The sequence below is a fragment of the Indicator indicator genome, chromosome 25, assembly GCF_027791375.1.
Source record: "Indicator indicator isolate 239-I01 chromosome 25, UM_Iind_1.1, whole genome shotgun sequence".
Lineage (NCBI taxonomy): Eukaryota > Metazoa > Chordata > Aves > Piciformes > Indicatoridae > Indicator > Indicator indicator.
The window spans coordinates 2266003-2282445 of record NC_072034.1 but is presented as its reverse complement, the minus strand read 5'-3'; the positions used below and the strand labels follow the sequence as shown (position 1 = coordinate 2282445).

At 49.4% G+C, this 16443-nt stretch overlaps 1 protein-coding gene across 1 annotated transcript in view; it reads right to left on the bottom strand.

The window, feature by feature from the left end:
• Positions 1–16443, bottom strand: part of ANKRD17 (ankyrin repeat domain 17) — an 80683-nt gene that overhangs the window by 2872 nt on the left and 61368 nt on the right. Inside the window, exons 19-31 of the mRNA XM_054392208.1 lie at positions 15109–15251; positions 14119–14332; positions 12881–13056; positions 12078–12240; positions 11756–11851; positions 10726–10842; positions 9761–9932; positions 8374–8821; positions 7615–7770; positions 6795–6944; positions 4359–6019; positions 2123–2320; positions 981–1229 (exon numbers count right to left, since the gene is read on the bottom strand). Of these exons, the coding sequence (XP_054248183.1) occupies positions 981–1229; positions 2123–2320; positions 4359–6019; positions 6795–6944; positions 7615–7770; positions 8374–8821; positions 9761–9932; positions 10726–10842; positions 11756–11851; positions 12078–12240; positions 12881–13056; positions 14119–14332; positions 15109–15251 (3943 nt within the window). The remainder of the gene's footprint in view (positions 1–980; positions 1230–2122; positions 2321–4358; positions 6020–6794; positions 6945–7614; positions 7771–8373; positions 8822–9760; positions 9933–10725; positions 10843–11755; positions 11852–12077; positions 12241–12880; positions 13057–14118; positions 14333–15108; positions 15252–16443) is intronic.

Genomic DNA, 16443 nt, shown 5'->3' with positions numbered 1-16443 from the left:
AAGCCTTAAGGATCAATAGCACAGCTGGAATAGAGACCACCAGTGAAGCAAAAAAACTAAAAACTGGATATATCCTGGCACTCTTGTGTTTGGGAAAAAATATAGCAGGGCAGAAAACTTCTCCCATGCAAAGCATGTGCTGAGTCAGCCTATCAAAGCCCTAAGCTGTTTGGACTTCTCAGCCAGGCAATGAAAGAAATTGCTCAAAAAAGCTGAGCCTTGGAGGTCTTCAGGATCAGATTGGATGAAGCCCTCAGCCACCCAGACCAACCTTATACAAATCCTAATTTGTGCAGGAGGCTGACATGGCCTCCAGAGCTCCTGCCCACCACAGTCTCAGAACTCCCTCCCTCTCATCCCAAAAGAAAAAAAAATAAATCCCCAAACAAAACAAAAAACACCCCCCAAAATCAACTTGCAAACCCTGCAGCAGTCTCCTCAACTGCATGCAAGCCTCCTGAGGTGTCTGCTGAGAGAAGCTGCCCTGCCAGAAACAAATTCTGAATGAACTCTGAGCTCTTCACTGGAGCCCAGAGGCTTGGCTCAGTGAAATGCTAACAGCAGGGCTGCACACAAAGCCAGCTCACACGTGGGACACTCCAGTTCCCAACTAGCTGCCCACTCCTAGCAGCAAAGGCTCCCTCCTGGCTGTGGGTTACAGCTAAACCTGAACTCCTGGCCATTAAAGAAAGAAAAGGTGGACCTCTCTTGAGGACTCTTCCTAACTCAGCTCAGCCTTGAAAACCCTCTGCTTTTCTTGTCCCTGTTACTTCTTGCTTTGAGCAAGCAGCCAGGGCCTTCCAGAAGCTCTGAAGTTCTTTGAGACCTTCTGAAAACACAATTAAGAGGATGGGAGAGCAACCAAAAGGTACCTGCTCCAATTCCTTTGGAAGCTCCTACACTTCCACATGATCCTTACAAAGGAGAAAACAACCCTGGGGTTAGCTGCAAGCAGAGGGACATGGAAGACCACCACTTACCTTGATTGCCACCTATACCTTCGAAGGACCAGATCCCACTGTGTCCCACTGGAGCAGCCAGGTTGCTCCCAATAACAGATGGAGCAGAAGTTCCAGTTTGTCGGATGCGTGCAGAGCGTTCGGTCCCGATGGGAACAGGAACTTTTCTGTCCTGAGAAACGTTGCTGGGCTTCTCTGATCCCAAGGACACTGCTGAAGGGGTGGGAGATGGTGCCCTGACTCCAGAAGACACCGACTGGGCAGGAGATTCTGCAGGAAGAGCAAGGAGAGTGGTTAGTAAAGGCAGCCAGACGCTCTCCAGGCACCACACACCTCTCAGAGTCACAGAATTGTTTGGGTTGGAAAAGCCCTCCAAGATCATTGAGTCCAACCAAATGCCATGGCCACACAGTTCTTGAACAAGGGATGGTGACTCCACCACCTCCCTGGGCAGCCTCCTCCAACCCCTGACCACTCTTGCAGCCAAGTTATTTTTGCCTCATCTCCAACCTAATCCTCCCTTGGCACAATTTCAGGCCATTGCCTCTCTTACTATCACCTGAGACTAGAGAGGAAAGACCAACCTGGGCCCACCTCCCTGCAACCTCCTTTCAGGGACTTGTAGAGAGCAATGAGGTCTCTCCTCAGCCTCCTCTTCTCCATACTAAATCACCTCAGTCTGGAGAAGAGCAGACTGAGCTCATCAGTGTGGTTGTCAGGAGGCTGGGACCAGGCTTTGTTCAGTGGTGCCCAGTGACAGGACAAGGAGTCACAGGCACAAACTTGACCATCAGAAGTTTCATCTAAACATGAGGAGGACTTCTTCAATTTATGGGTGACAGAGCACTGAACCAGGCTGCCCAGAGAGGCTGTGGAGTCTTCTTTTCTGGATACTTTCCAGACCCATCTGGATGTGTTCCTGTGTGTCACACCTGCCTTGGGTGACCCTGCCCTGGCAAAGGGCTTGGACTGGATGAATCTCCAGAGGTCTCTTCCAACCCTCCCATTCTGTGAGATCAGAATTTGCACAAGAACATTTTCTATCTCAAAATGAGTGAGTGCAAAGAGGTTTGAAACAGGAGCTCCAAACCTGAAGCTGCAAAGCTCCCCACCAGGGCAGGCTGTGCAGAAGCCACAACAGCCTCCCAATGCCTCAGACTCACCGTTTGATGCTGATGAACATGGAGGCAATAAACTGAGAGGGGAAAAATGCTGTCTGTTAAAATTAGCAGCTGCAGGTGCTCCTCCAAGGGGTGTCCCAGGTGCATACATCTGACCTCCAGAAAGGCTGGAGGCAAAGTTACCCAGGTGAGTAGAAGAAGGTGTTACAGAAGCATAGGGTGAATCCATACTGACGATACCTAGGAGAGAAAGTGGCACAGGTGACCCTGGGAGTTCCATCAAGGGGTTGCCCACATCATGGAAATAATCAAGAAGGAAGGAAAGCTTTGGGCTGATCAGCTGCAGGGGGGTGTGGGAGGTGGGTGACCCTTCTTCAAAGGGAACTGGGAGTCTTGAGCTTCACACTCTGCAAGTCCTGGTGGTGTGGCAGCTCTGCTTTGTAAGCCAAAAAGAGCTCCTGTCTTATGAAGGCACCCAGAGCACCAAGAAACTAAGGAAATGAAATACATTTGGGTATCACTGGGTACTGGAAAGGCAACTGAGCATTTCAGTAACCTGTAATTTACATTTTCTAGGGGTCTGGACTTTCTCAAGCCCCATTTTGTACTGAGAATGGTGAAAATAATGCTGAAGATTAGAGACTTTAGAGATTTAGGTTTCTGTACTTTTGTACCAAAAATGGTGACAATAATGCTAAAGCTTTGAAGACTCTCTCCATCCACCTTTCCCTTCCAGAATGCTATCTCTGTACACCATCATCAGCACTGAAACACTTTTTTTCCAAGCCAAGGATACCTTTTCCCTTGCTTAGGAAAATGGTAGTTTAATGTAGTGTGACCACATGGCACCAAGGAGATAAGAGATCCCAACAGCAACAACTGCTACTCCTTGAATCCTCTCCTCAATAAAGAAAGGGGAAAAAGCCAACAGCCACCAAACCTCCACTATTAAGGAAGCTGGTTACCCCTTAGCTGCTGAGGCTCCTGCATCCTCATGGTCATAAGGACAAAAGATTAAAATTTGCAGATTTAGTTAGATAAAAAAAAACAAAAACAAACCTCCCTTCAGCAGTGCCAGGGAGGAGACTGAAGCAGCACAGCAGCTGCCTGGTGCAGGCATCACCCATCACCAGCTTTTGCCACTCTTCAGGCTCTCAGGGCTACTTCACCACGAGCTAACCAGAACAATTCCTGACTCTACAGACACCTCCAAGTTCATCTCCTGTGCCTGTAGCCTCCTCCCAGGAGAGAAACTGCTGAGGTAGCAGTAGGCTGGTGGTGAGTATAGTGAGCAGTAGGACAATGGTGAGGACACTGCTCCTGCTCAGGAACTGATGGGCACACTCAAGTGGCAGGCAGGGCAGAGCCTGCCACAGTCAAAATGCTCCGAGTGAGAAGCATAGCAAGTTGACAGAATTCCTGAGGAGCACCTCAAAAACTACTCACCACAGTGATGTTCATAAGGGATGGAAAAAGGAGCTGTTAGAGCTATCAGTTCCTAATCACAGCCCCAGGAACAACTCACAGCTCCTCCTTAGCTGTGCCTGTACTTTCTGGAAGCCACAGAAGTAGTTCTGGGACAGCCCTTTGCCTTCTCTGTGCAGAAGGTCAAACATCTTGCTGCAAAACTCAGGCAATCAGTGAAACCAAGGGCTTTGTTTCAATGTAGTAATGAAGAAAACACCTCTCATGGCAGGTTCCCATCAAAGTACGACTGCTTTTATCATCCTAACTCTTTGAAGGTGCTGCCTATTTTCCAGCAGCCTCAAGGGCACGAAGCAAGTTATCACAAACTAGGTGAAGGGAGGTGGAAACAACAGTGGGGAGTTCACAGAATCAGGGAATTGCTTTGGTTGGAAAAGAGCTCTAGGATCTCTGAGTCCAACCATCTCAAGCTGACTCCAAAGAGTGGACTAGAATGGCAAAATGGGCTTCTAGCACAGAATGGGTTGGTTTGGAAGGGACCTTAAAGATCAGCCAGTTCCAACCCCCCTGCCATGGGCAGGGATACCTCCCACCAGCCCAGGCTGCTCAAGGCCTCATCCAACCTGGCCTTGAGAACACCTCCAGGGACACTTAGAAGGAAAATGACCTCAACTTTGCCCACAGAAGCAACAATAATCTCTACCACAGCCCCCTTTGACAGCAGGACAGGCAGTGATTGCCTATCAATGACCACAGAAGCCGAGGCAGAAGGCATGAAGCGTTCCCAATGACCCCCCCAGCAGCTGTGAGTGAAGCATACGGAGGTACGAAGGTGAACAAACCACAGCCTTACCTGAGGGACTCGGAGCTGGCCTCTGTAACGGTGGCCTAAAGCCTGGGGCTTTGGAAGTATCAGACTGGTGTAAAGGGTCTGAGTTTGGCAAGAAGGAGGACTTCCCTGCTAGCATGGACTCGGGGGGTGTCTGGGATGACACGACGGACCCACCCCAGAAGGCATGAGCAGAGCTTGGGCTGTTCTCAAACAAGGTACTAAAGGGCCCGAAGGGCAGAGTCGCGCTGAAGTTGTTCCCCACGGCCTTGCTTGCTGGGTGGGCTGAGTTCTGAGAAGCACTTTGTGTACTTAAGGTAGAAGGAAGCTGCACCGAGGAAGGGACGCTGTGGGGCCTTTTGATGTGGTTGGCGTTGAGCACTGCGACCGAGGAGCTCTGCGCGGCGGCCCCGCTCTTATGGACCCCCCCTGAGGCGTGGACAGGAGGCCTGATGGCCGGCGCCTCCATCTTGGCCGGGGGCTGAGAAGCCGCCATGGCCGTCTGAGCCAGGGGGTAGGTCATGGGGGCGGGCGTCGGGCCTGCCGCCGGAGCAGAGGAGCTCGTGGCTGCCAGGTTGGGAGGCACAACCATTCGAGGATCTGGCGCAGGAACCTGAGGTTGCTGGAGAGGGGGCCTGGCCTCTGGCAGGGGAGCTCCTGGGGGCTGCTGATGAGCAGGGTGCACGGCTGAGCCACCGCCGCTGCCGGAGCTGGGCTGCCTGCTGCCTGCCACGCCGCTCGCCTCTGCCGTGGGGGCGCTGCCCACCTCGGGCTCAGACGAAGCTGCACCTTTGTTGGGAGAGGTGGTGGTGGCGGCGGCGCAGTCGGAGGGACTGCTCCTGGAAGCACCTGCTGGCTGGGCAGGAGGAGAGGGAGAGGAGGGGGAGGAGGCAGGGTAGTGTTCTTTGGCAGTAGGAGTTGGGTAGGTGGCGGCGGTGGGCGCCGTGCTCGTGTTGCTGGCCGTGGTGGTCACCGTGGTGGTGGTGGCGTTGGAGGTCTTCACGACCGTGACGAAAAGCTGTCTCCTGACTGAGGGGGAGCTCGGACTGCCGTTGGCAGAAGAACCAGGCACGGTAGAAGCCACTGAACTTGTCGTAGCCGTGGGGCTGGTCGTCAAAGAAGTCGCTGAGTTCACCTGAGAACCGCTGCTGTTCTGGCTGCTGTGGCGAGGCACCATGTGAGGTTTCGGCGAGTTGGTTGCCCTGGCGGGGCTCAGGGGCCGGACGGGAAACGGGCCCCAGGTGGACTGAGCCGGTGGGAAAGTACCTCCGAAGTGCGTCATGGGCAGGCGGGGCGGACGGATCTGCTGGAAGGTCTGAGCAGCCAGTAAGGCGTGTGCGAACTGGGGGGGAGGGTAGGCCAGTGGCAGGGACACCTGGAAGCCAGGCCTCACGTTGCTCACTGGGTTCTTGATGCTTTTGTGGCTGGATGCTGAGGAGATGGCAGGCACGGCCAGCGCCGAGCCCGTCTGGGAGGCGGAGGAAGCGGCTACGGTGGTCACTTTGATGCCCACCAGGGAGCTGTTAGCAGCTGTGGAGGCAGCAGGCGTGGCTGAGCCTATTTTGGAGTTGGCAGCCGAGCTTTTCAAACGGTTCTTTGGGATGAGCTCGTCGATTTCCTTGTCGGGGTCCTTGATCAGAGCGTTGATCAGCTGCGTGGCCTGTCTGGTTGACTCTGTGCCACCCCTTTGGACAGGCAAGAAGGGAGAAAAAAAAAAAAAATCTTTAAGGTGCCTTCCAACCCAAACCATTCTGTGAATCCACTGAAAAAGCAAAGTGCATCTAAAGCATTTACAAACACAGGGAAGTACTTCCAGCACCTCACCCAGCCTGGCTTCTGCCAGAGAACCACAGAATTGTGGAGGCTGGAAGAGACCTTTGAGATCATCAAGTCCAACCTCTCACCCAGGGCTTACAACCCACTGCCACTGAACCGCGGCCCTCAGCACCACATCCACACCTCTGAAATTCCTTCAGGGATGGGGACTCCACCACCTCTCTGGAAAGCCTCTTCCAGAGCCTGAGAGCCCTTGCTGGGAAGAAATTGCTCCTAATATCAAATATCCTCGTAGCCATGCTAGCAGACGTAAAAGTAACTATGAAGCCCCAAACAGTTAAAAATCCTCATGTTTACATTCCACCTCACCTCACAAGTCTTAGAATCACAGAAGGGGTTGCGTTGGAAGGGACCTTAAAGATCATCCAGCTCCAACTCCCTGCCAAGGGCAGGGGCACCTTCCAGTAGAGCAGGTTGCTCAAGGCCTCATCCATCCTGCTCTCGCAATATTGAGGGTCAAGGCAACAAGCCCCTGGCAGTTGTCCTCAAGTTTCCTCACCCCATCAGTCTCCCCTGCCTCCAAGTGCTCTTTCCAGGAACAACAAGGTCAAGCCTTTTCCTTTTTGCTATAGAGCAAAGTGTTCTAGGATGAACAGGAAGAAGCAAGGGCAGCAGCCTGCCTACCTTATGGTGATGATCCTGTCCCCAGTTTTGTCCTTCTGCTTGTCAATGTCTATGTGGGCTCCTGTGCACTCACGGATGGCATTGATGTTGCAGCCTCCCCTGCCAATGACTCTGGAAATCACAGTTGATGGCACGGAAACCTTCTTGGATCTGTGTAAAAAAGAAACAGTTTTAACTGGGAAAGGGTTCCACAGCATGGAGCAGTGGGCAGGCAGGGCAGAACTGTGCTGTTAACAGTCATGATTCCACCTAGGGAGCAGAAGTTTTGTGACACCTTATCACGTCTGCTCAAAGAAGGTCATTCAGTAACCCCAGAGAGGGCTGCACCAGGTCACAGAATCATGGAACCACTGCAGCTGGGGAAGACCTCCAAGATCATTGAGTCCAACTGTTGACCCAAACCCACCATGGCTATTAAGCCGTGTCCCAAAGTGCCATGTCCACATGTTCCAGTTGTCTGATCCAAGCTGAGCAGATTGTTCTGATGTGGGACCTGAACTGCTCCCCACTCTATTTGGGGGTCTGGCTGTGAGGCCAGGCTGGCTCCAGCTGACAGCAGGGAAAGGATGGGTGGGAACTGGGGGAAGCTGCTTCATTATTGACTCAGGACCCCAGCTTCCCAACAGCATCGTGCCACAGGAAGGAACTTCCTGCAGGGATGCTCAGGTGCTCCATGAGGAACACCTCACAGCTTCCTTGGAGGCTTTCTACAGAGGCCAGCACACAGCAGGTGCTTGCTGGATCTCTTGGCAGCTTGGAGCAAGATAAGACACTGCAGAAGGACATCAACAAGGGGGAGTTAGGGGAATGTTTTGCTTACCTTCTCACAACTTCCTTCCATCCTTCTTCCCTTTTCTGACCACGTTTGGGACTAGCAATGGTTAGTTTTCCATTTGGAGAAGAAAGGGGAGAAGGCCCAGATTTTGTGCATGTAGACAAGGAGTTACTTGTCACCTCGTTCATAACTTCAGCCAGCCTTGAAAAGAAATGGAATGTTGTCATCATGAAGCCAGAAGAAAAAAAAAAGGTATGGAAGATTGCTTGAATGTTGCCCCCCCCCAATGTGCCAGCCCCCCCAAGGCCATTTCTCCTCTTCTAGCAGGCAAGCACCATGTTATTTAAGAAGCTGCTTCAATTGAGAGGCTTACATCTCTGAAGAGAATCATGGAATGGTTTGGGTTGGAAAAGCCCTCTAAGATCACCCAGTCCAACCAGCAACCTAACACCACCATCGCCATTAAACTATGCCCCCTAGTGCCATGGCCACAGCTTTCTTGAACACCTCCAGGGATGGGGACTCTACCACCTCCATGGGCAGCCTCTTCCAATCCCTGACCACTCTTGCAGCAAAGAAATGTTTCCTGATCTCCAGCCTAACCCTCCCCTGGCACAATGGTCCTGGCTTCAGAACCTCCTGCTGAGTTAAGGTCCACACTGCACAGTGTCTGTACACACTAGAGCAAAGACACTGCCTCATCCCCTTCCTACCAACTGATGTAAGAATGCAAGTCCACAAAGACAAGGACACAACACTCAAACACTGGGCAACAGCCAATTTCAAGTGGCCGGGACAACTTACTTGATGGCCGACTTGCCAGTGACTGCCTTCCTCTCGTCCTTGGGACAAGTGACAAGAACTGAAGGCTGCTTTTTGTTGCTCTGTGTGTTGGTACTGGCCGTGGAGGAATGATTGTCACTTTTGTGGCTGCTGTTGCTGTTGCTGCTCTCGTCACTGCAGCTGGAAATCCTCATGTTGTCACTGTCCCCACTCTCGCTCGTGCTGCTGCTCTTCGACTCCCCATTCACCTTCTCTGGCTGGCTGTAGGAGATTGGGAGCTGATCATCAAATATGATCTGAACGTTGTCAGGGGTGACTTTGTTTTTCCTGTTTTTCCTTTTGGAGCTGGCTGTGGTGATGGTGTTATTCCTCTTCCCATGGGAGCCTGCTAACGTTGTCCAAGTTGCTGATATTCCTATGGTGGTTGTAGTGGTAGCACTGGGAGGCTCCATGGGGACCTCTGGATCATCTGATGGAAGAGGGAGAAAAACAAGTCAGTTTGGCTGGCTTAGACCCAAGGAATCGTTTTGGTTAGGCAAGACCTTTAGGAAGGGGCCTACAACAAAGCTGGGGAGGGGCTTTTGCCAAGGGCTGGCAGTGACAGGATGAGGGACAATGGCATTGAGCTGGGAGAGGGGAGATTGAGACTGGAGATGAGGAAGAAATTCTTGACAGTGTGGGTAGAGAGACACTGGCACAGGTTGCCCAGGGAAGCTGTGGATGCCTCCTCCCTGGAGGTGTTCAAGGCCAGGTTGGATGAAGCCTTGAGCAACCTGGGCTGGTGGGAGGTGTCCTTGCCCATGGAACTGGCTGATCTTTAAGGTCCCTTCCAACCCAACCCATTATAGGATTCTGTGAGTCCAACCATTAAGGCTTGAAGAAGCTTGTGTGGCTGTGTCTTCCAAATCACATCTGTCTTACCAAATGACTCATGAGCAGCTTTACAGGACTCCAAGAAATGTGCAAATCCAAGCTGTGCAGACATCTGCAAAGCCATTCTACATGTCACACTATGGAGCCTCTCCCCCTGCTCATGCTAACTCAGAGAATTCCTGTCTCTTCTTAGAATGAGGGCAGTAGCAACTGAACCAAACATGCAGTAGAATTTGGACAGGGAAAGACTTTTGCAAGCCATCAGGGGACACACACAAGTACATGAAAGAAGAGTCAAAAAACATGGTGACATGTCCTCCTTTGCTGTCTGTCACTGATTGTCCCAGCAGTGAACCATTTCTCAGTACAGCGCTCCAGAGTCACTGCCCTAAGCCACAGCCCCACCAGGTTTTGCTGGCTAAGAAGGGGACGGTGCATGCTTGGAATTTCCAGTTTTTCAGCTATTCATTATCATCACTGTTTGGGAACAAAATCAAGGCCATGGTCTGAACAGAAGGCAAATATTTTAAATGACCTTCAGCTTTCAGCTTCTCTTTCTCCTGAGCAGCCTGCAGTTCAAAATTCTCTTTATTTTTTGCCTCTATTTCTTCTAGTTTTCGTCTCTGTTCTTCCTTTTTCTTCCTCCTCTTCTCCTTCCTTTTCTCTCTCTTGGCAGCCAAAGCCAGTCTCCTGCTTTCTTCCCTTAGCTGCAAATCAAACACAGAACAGTTCTGACAAGGTTCCCCAAGCACCTCAAGCACTGCTGATGTTTTCTGTTGCCTACAATCTGCACTGTGGATTAAGACATTTACAAACCAGCTCAGTTCTCTCCCAGCTCTGTTTTGGATGGATTCTCTTACTCCAAGCAGATTGCTCGCTCATGGTAACAGGTTAGTGTAGGAACAGAGGACAGGCACCACAGAAACTTAAGTCAGAGGCTTCCAAGGAGCATTTTCAGGATTCCTGGTGCAACCTTGTGTGTCTCAGTGCAGTCCAAACAACACCCACCTCCCTTCCAGAGATAAGAAGATGAAAGGGTTTCAGCTGGCTTGAAGATAAAGCCTCTGCTCATCTGACTTGCACTTTGGTTTTTCCAACAGACTCCTATTACAGCACTGTGATTTCTAGTAACATTATGAAAAGATTTCATACATAAACCAGGGTTTAGACCCAAAATCCATACCCCTATGACTGGAAAATGCCCATTTGTCAGGCACCTGTCAAAATCATTCTCAGAAAACCTTCTTTTTATACAGTTTAATTCCAGAGGAAATAGTTAGGAGAGATTCTTGAGCCAATTTCTCTGAACAGTAAGTCCAAAAAATTCAAAGATGGCCTGAACAACAAAAGTGCCTACCTCTGGACACTCCAGTCATGGTAAATCCACATACTCCTATACTTTAATACCTACTTTCACCAATCTTAGCATCTTGAAAGCATGTGAAATTGGGATTTTCTGATCAAAGAAAACATTCCCAGCTCCAACCCCTTCCAACTTGCCTTCTCCAAGTCCAGTTCCTCCAGAAGAATGCTTGCATTTTTGTTGGCTTCAGCAGCCTGCCTATCTTTGGCTTGAACAATTGATTCCATACACAGGTGGCACTTCTTCAGCATCTCCTGAAATGAGAAAACACACCAAATCTGTGTGAGAAGAGTAGCCCTACAGGGTTCTGAGGGTAGGATCTCAAGCTCACACTTGTAAATTAGCAACTGCTGCATTATTTGCACAGGAATTTAAGAAAGAACTTCAAATGCCCTCCCTCTTGAGGAGGGCAGATTTAGACTGGAGATGAAGACGACATTTTTGACAGTGAGGGTGGGAAGACGCTGGAACAGGTTGCCCAGGAGTTGTGGATGCCCCCTCCCTGGATGTGTTCAAGGCCAGCTTGGATGAGGCCTTGAGCAAGCTGGGCTGGTGGGAGGTGTCCCTGCCCATGGCAGGGGGGTGGAACTGGATGATCTTGAAGGTCCCTTCCAATCCAAACCACTCTATGAATCTAGGTGGTCTTCTTCATGCCCAAATGAACAAATCAAAACCGAAGCTCCACAGGGAAGAGCAGCAGCTCACTTAATACATTACAAGAAACCACTTTGCTGGCAATTCTATTTTCTGTCTTCTGACAGAGCCATTTTTACAGGATGGTGACTGCTCACACTTCAGCTCACACACTCTTAAACAGAGGTTCACTGTTACCTCCACCTCACTGCCAAAGCTGTCCAATTCAGTACAAGTTTGCTCAACAGGGAGGAATACAGAGCAGAGCACCTGGGAAAAGAGCTGAAAACCACCATAGATCACCAGTCCCATGGATAACCTTCACTACCCTTCTCACAGCACTGAGGTGCACAAAGCTGTTGCGGCCACAGGCTCCCATTTTTTGCAGCGCTCTTCCTGAACGATTCCAGTGGGAGCCACCCTTGGGCTGCAATCTGGTGCAGCAGGAAGCTGAAGAGCATTCACAAGAGGGACTCCAAAGCTGAGTCACAGCACTGCTGCTCCTCCAAGCCCTCTCCTTTCTCACAGCCTTACCTTGTCAGTGATGGTGGCGATGTACCTCATGCACTCCGAGTCTGATGGGAACTGGTTCACTTCCTTCACCAGGTAACGCACCACCTTGACATGACCCTGGCAAAGACATCCCAGGAAGCATCTTTTATCAGGCCAGCTGCTTCTGGCTTGCTAAAACCCCACTTTAATCCAAGCAATTCTAGCAAAATACTTAGTTTTAACTGCCTTGAGCAGGAGGTGTCTCTGCCCATGGCAGAAGCTTGGAACTAACTGATCCTCAAAGGTCCCTTCCAACCCAACCCATTCTATGACTCTAAGAGCAAAGCTGAACTGGATGTTTTACCTTTCGAAAGGCTGCCATAAGAGGAGTAATTTTCCTGTTATCAGCAGCATCTACATCAGCTCCAGCTTGCACCAGCAGTTGGACAACATCTAGATGCCCCCCGTTTGCTGCCAGCCACAGCGGAGTGTTCCCCTTCTTGTTCCGCACGTCGATGTGAGCTCCTCTACAAGAAACAAAGAGGTTCAAGTCAGAGCTCAAGCCCAGGTTTTCACTCCATCAATCAACAGGACAACAGCAGAAGCACCAGAGGGTAAAATTCCATACAACACATTTTTACATCAAACATCTGCTTTCAGAGTGCTTTAGTTTCCAAAACTGTGGGTTTGTTCCTTCCGTATTTTTGTTTCTTCTGATGCCGTCAAGAGCTTCAACTCAGCCTAAAAACGTTGTTAGCACTAAATCATGCTGTTTGTCAGCTGTCTCTCAAGCTTCTCCAATGACTTCACTAACTCCCATCCAGCAGAACACCATCAGTATACTGTACTTTTTCTTCATTAGCTCACCCAGAACAACCTACAACATCTCAAGTGCAAGCCAACAACCAGTGCTGCTGCTCAGAAAACACTCCAGAGCTACTCGGGAAACAGAATTACTCTGGATGTGCATCCTGAGCCATCCACAAAAAGAAGAAACCATCAAGATGTGGGGTTTGTGAGCATCTTCTGTCCTTGAAGGACTTCAGACTACCACCTAAAGCAGCTGCTGGTCAGGCTGATGAGCACCAGTGTATATTGGGAATGATAAAGCTAAGCAAGGCTATATTCAGGCTGCCTTTTCGCAGGCAGCACACTTGCAGACAGTACCTGCTGATGAGAAGCTCACAGAATTTGTAGTGCCCTTTGTCTGCTGCAATGGTTAAAGCTGTATCTCTTGAGGAAGGGACTGGAGGAGCATTTACATCAGCACCTTTGTCCAGCAGAACTCTGCCCACTTCTGCATAGCCACCAGAAGCTGCTTCCATTAGCGGGGTGAGACCAGTCTAGGATGAGCAAGGAAGAAAACCAAGCAATTAGCTGGTGGGGGGAAAGTGGTTTTAATTTGAGAGCCAGGGTTTACTTCCAGCTCCCAGCAACATTTCTAGTTCTGGGCTACAGATACCTGGTTAGTTTCATGCCAACATTCTGAAGGTGACCCCATTCTCAGCTGGCCCAAGAGGAGCTCTCAGCAGCACCAAGTGCCCCCACGTGCCCCTCATTGTGACACAGATGGTGCAAACCACACTTCCTCCCTTTTCTAGGAGATTCTACAAAGCCAACATCCAGAAAGCAGCTGGCTAGGGCGAGGGGACAGCTTTAGCTAGAAGAAACCTAGCACAAATCAGCACCACTCAAGTGCTTTTGAGTTCCTCTGGGGCAAACATTAAACACAGGGGGCAAAGGAGAAGAGAATGATGCATTTCTAGGTCTCTTTTCCTCTCCCCTTCAATGATGTAGCCATTTTTCTAGGGACAAGCCTTTCCTGGAGGTCACCTTCCTGCAAGAGCAGTCAGGGGTTAGAACAGGCTGCTCAGGGAGGTGGTGGATTCCCCATCCCCAGAGGTGTTCAGGATATGTCTGGACACAGCACTTGGGGACATGGTTTGATGGCCATGGTGGTGTTGTGTTGAAGGCTGGACTCAATGATCTTAGAGGGCTTTTCCAGCCCAAACCATTCCCTGATTCTTCCCATTTAAAGAGCTGGGGTCAACTGGCAGCTCCTCAAGCACACACTTTCCCTTTCAGCTCTGCAGCAGCACTGTGGATGTGAGCAGCTGGTCAGGCAGAAGAGACCAGGCCATAAGCACACCCAGACTGATCCTCAATGTGTTAAAGCTTTCTCTTTTTTATTAATTTAATGCATTACTACTCTTATGCTTGGAAGCATCGAAAGATTAACTAAGGCTTCAGAGGAAACACTTTTTCTTTATAGTATTTGGCTCAATTCAGTCAACTGAGCTAGAGAAGTCAACTTGCACAGAGGGCAAGAAAAATCACAGATGACCACAGAAATGGTAACTACCAAGCCTTTCTTTTTGGAGACTTGCTTAGCTCTCTGTTCTTACTTTAGCTCTGTGTTCCACGTTAGCTTTTCTATCAAGCAGCAGGCTGACCACTTCAGTTCTCCCTTGGAAGCAGGCCAGAGTCAGTGCTGTATTCCTGTTGGTCTCTATCTGGGCATTGATGTCAGAGCCCATGTCCAGGAGCAGCTTGACAGCAGCTGTGTGCCCATTCATGGCTGCCAGCATTAAGGGGGAAATGCCCAATTTGCTGCCAGTTCTGTGAAGATAAAAAAGAAAACCCAAACCCCTCTTTAAAAATCACAAAACTAGGGAAGGCAGAGCAATTATCCAAGACATCTCCCACAACAAAAAAAAAAAAAAAAAAAAAAAAAAAAAAAAAAAAAACCAGCTATGCAGTGCCTGTTACTGAAGGCAGAAGAGGTTCTCCATAGGAGCAGTGCTCAGGACAAATATTCCTCAGAGATCTCTGTGTGGTACCTTTTAATTGCTGTCAATTTAAAGACCTCTCTTATGAGGAGCATAACTTCTGCTTGGACTTGTTTGGTTTGTGAGCTGTTTTCTACCTCCCAGAGAGGTAGAAAAAAAATCCCCCAGACAAACTATTTTCTACTTCCCATGTGATGCAAAAGCATCAGGTATGTGCAAACACATGGGAAAAGCTTTCCTTGAGAGTACAGAGGGAAAATAGGAGGAGACAAAACACTTCATGTAACCCAGAGCTAATTTCAGCCCAGCAGCCAACCAGAACGGAAAAAAGAGATTTCTCTCTGACAAAGAAAATTGTATGAGATAGGAAAGAAGTTAAACAAAATGCAGAGAGGGAGATAGAAGCTGAAAGAGCACTGGAAACAGTCAAAACCTTTCATCTCTACCTTAAGGGGGAAGAATCCTACTGCAAGTTAATTCACTGCTTGTGATCATGTCATGGCATTACAGTTTGCTCCACGTCACTCTCAAGAAATCTTTCTAGAAAGGGTAAAAACTGAGAAGACTACACAAAGCCATGAGAGAAGGGGTGAGAAGGGAACTTGCCTGGAATTTATTTCTGCCCCAGCATTGAGCAGAATCTTGATAATGTTCACGTAGCCACCAGAAGCGGCGAGGCTCAGGGGTGTGTAATCAGAAACATTCCTGTGCTCTTTGTTTGCCCCTCGAGCTAGCAGCAGCTCCACCACCTGCAGTGTTTGAAGAAATAACATCTGGTTTTCTCCTGAACTTGCAAATCTACCCAGGGCGAATGTTTTTGAAGCCTAAATAGACTTCTGACATCTTCCAAGGCAAGGAAGTGATTACACTCAGTTGCTGCCCCTGTGCTCCTCACCTCAGTGCACTGCTCAAGCAGCAGGTCCTCGAAAGCCTCCTTTAAAATGAATCTTTGCTGCTCATGCTTAAACCAATTCATACCAAATTGTGTAACAGCAAGAAACATCTGAGACTTCAATAATATCTCCTGCACCTTTAAAGACTGCTAAACCCAGAGATCACTATTAACAGGGCACACAAAGCATTCTTGCTTTTTGTCCTTTCCCGTTTTGATGCTCCAGTTACAATCCCATCCTCAGACTGAAGCAGTGGAGCCAACAAGCAGCAGTTGCACCCTCCCCCCTCTCTGCTTTCCATCATCACACCAGTGTGCAGGCTGTACACAGAGATCTCATGCATGCCCCATCACACAAATCCACATTTGCATCCCCTCCTGGTTTTCTCTCTGCTTCACCAAAACACCACAAAGGCCTCTTGCATGATCCCTTCCTTACAGATTCATTTTCAGCCCAAACAGTTCACAGCTTCCCAAATCCTACAGGAAGTTTGCTTTCTGGAATGGAGTTTCTGCAGAACACTTCACAAGAAACTAAACTGTCTAGCAATCAAAGTGAGCACTGAGCTGAAAAGCCACTCTGTCAGCTCCACCTTAACTTGCTCCACTTTCAGCTTTTAAGTGTCAAAGCTGTTTAGATCAGACCCACACAGCTGAGAGCAAGAGACTGTCACCACTAACCCCTCAGCCTCTGAATCTGGATGGCACTAAAAACAGACCAGAAGTGCTGCAAGTTTTGCCTAGGGAAGTCATCACCTTTTAAATGCCACTGTGGGAGTGGGAGAGGTGTCTCCAGTCTCATTCATTTCCAGATGGCTACAGAGAGAAGTGATTCTCCTGCACCAGACTGTGCAGCTTCCACTGTGGCTTTTGCAGTGCAAGCAGTAACAGAATGAGACACTCGGGATTTGGTAGGAGGAAGTCAAACCTCAGCTTTCCTATGAAGTCACAGAACTCAGTATTTCATTGAACACAAAAAATACCTTCCCCTGAACCTGCTTTTGATCAATCATTTGAAAAATGGGGTTTGTGGCTTTAGTGAGAAGCAC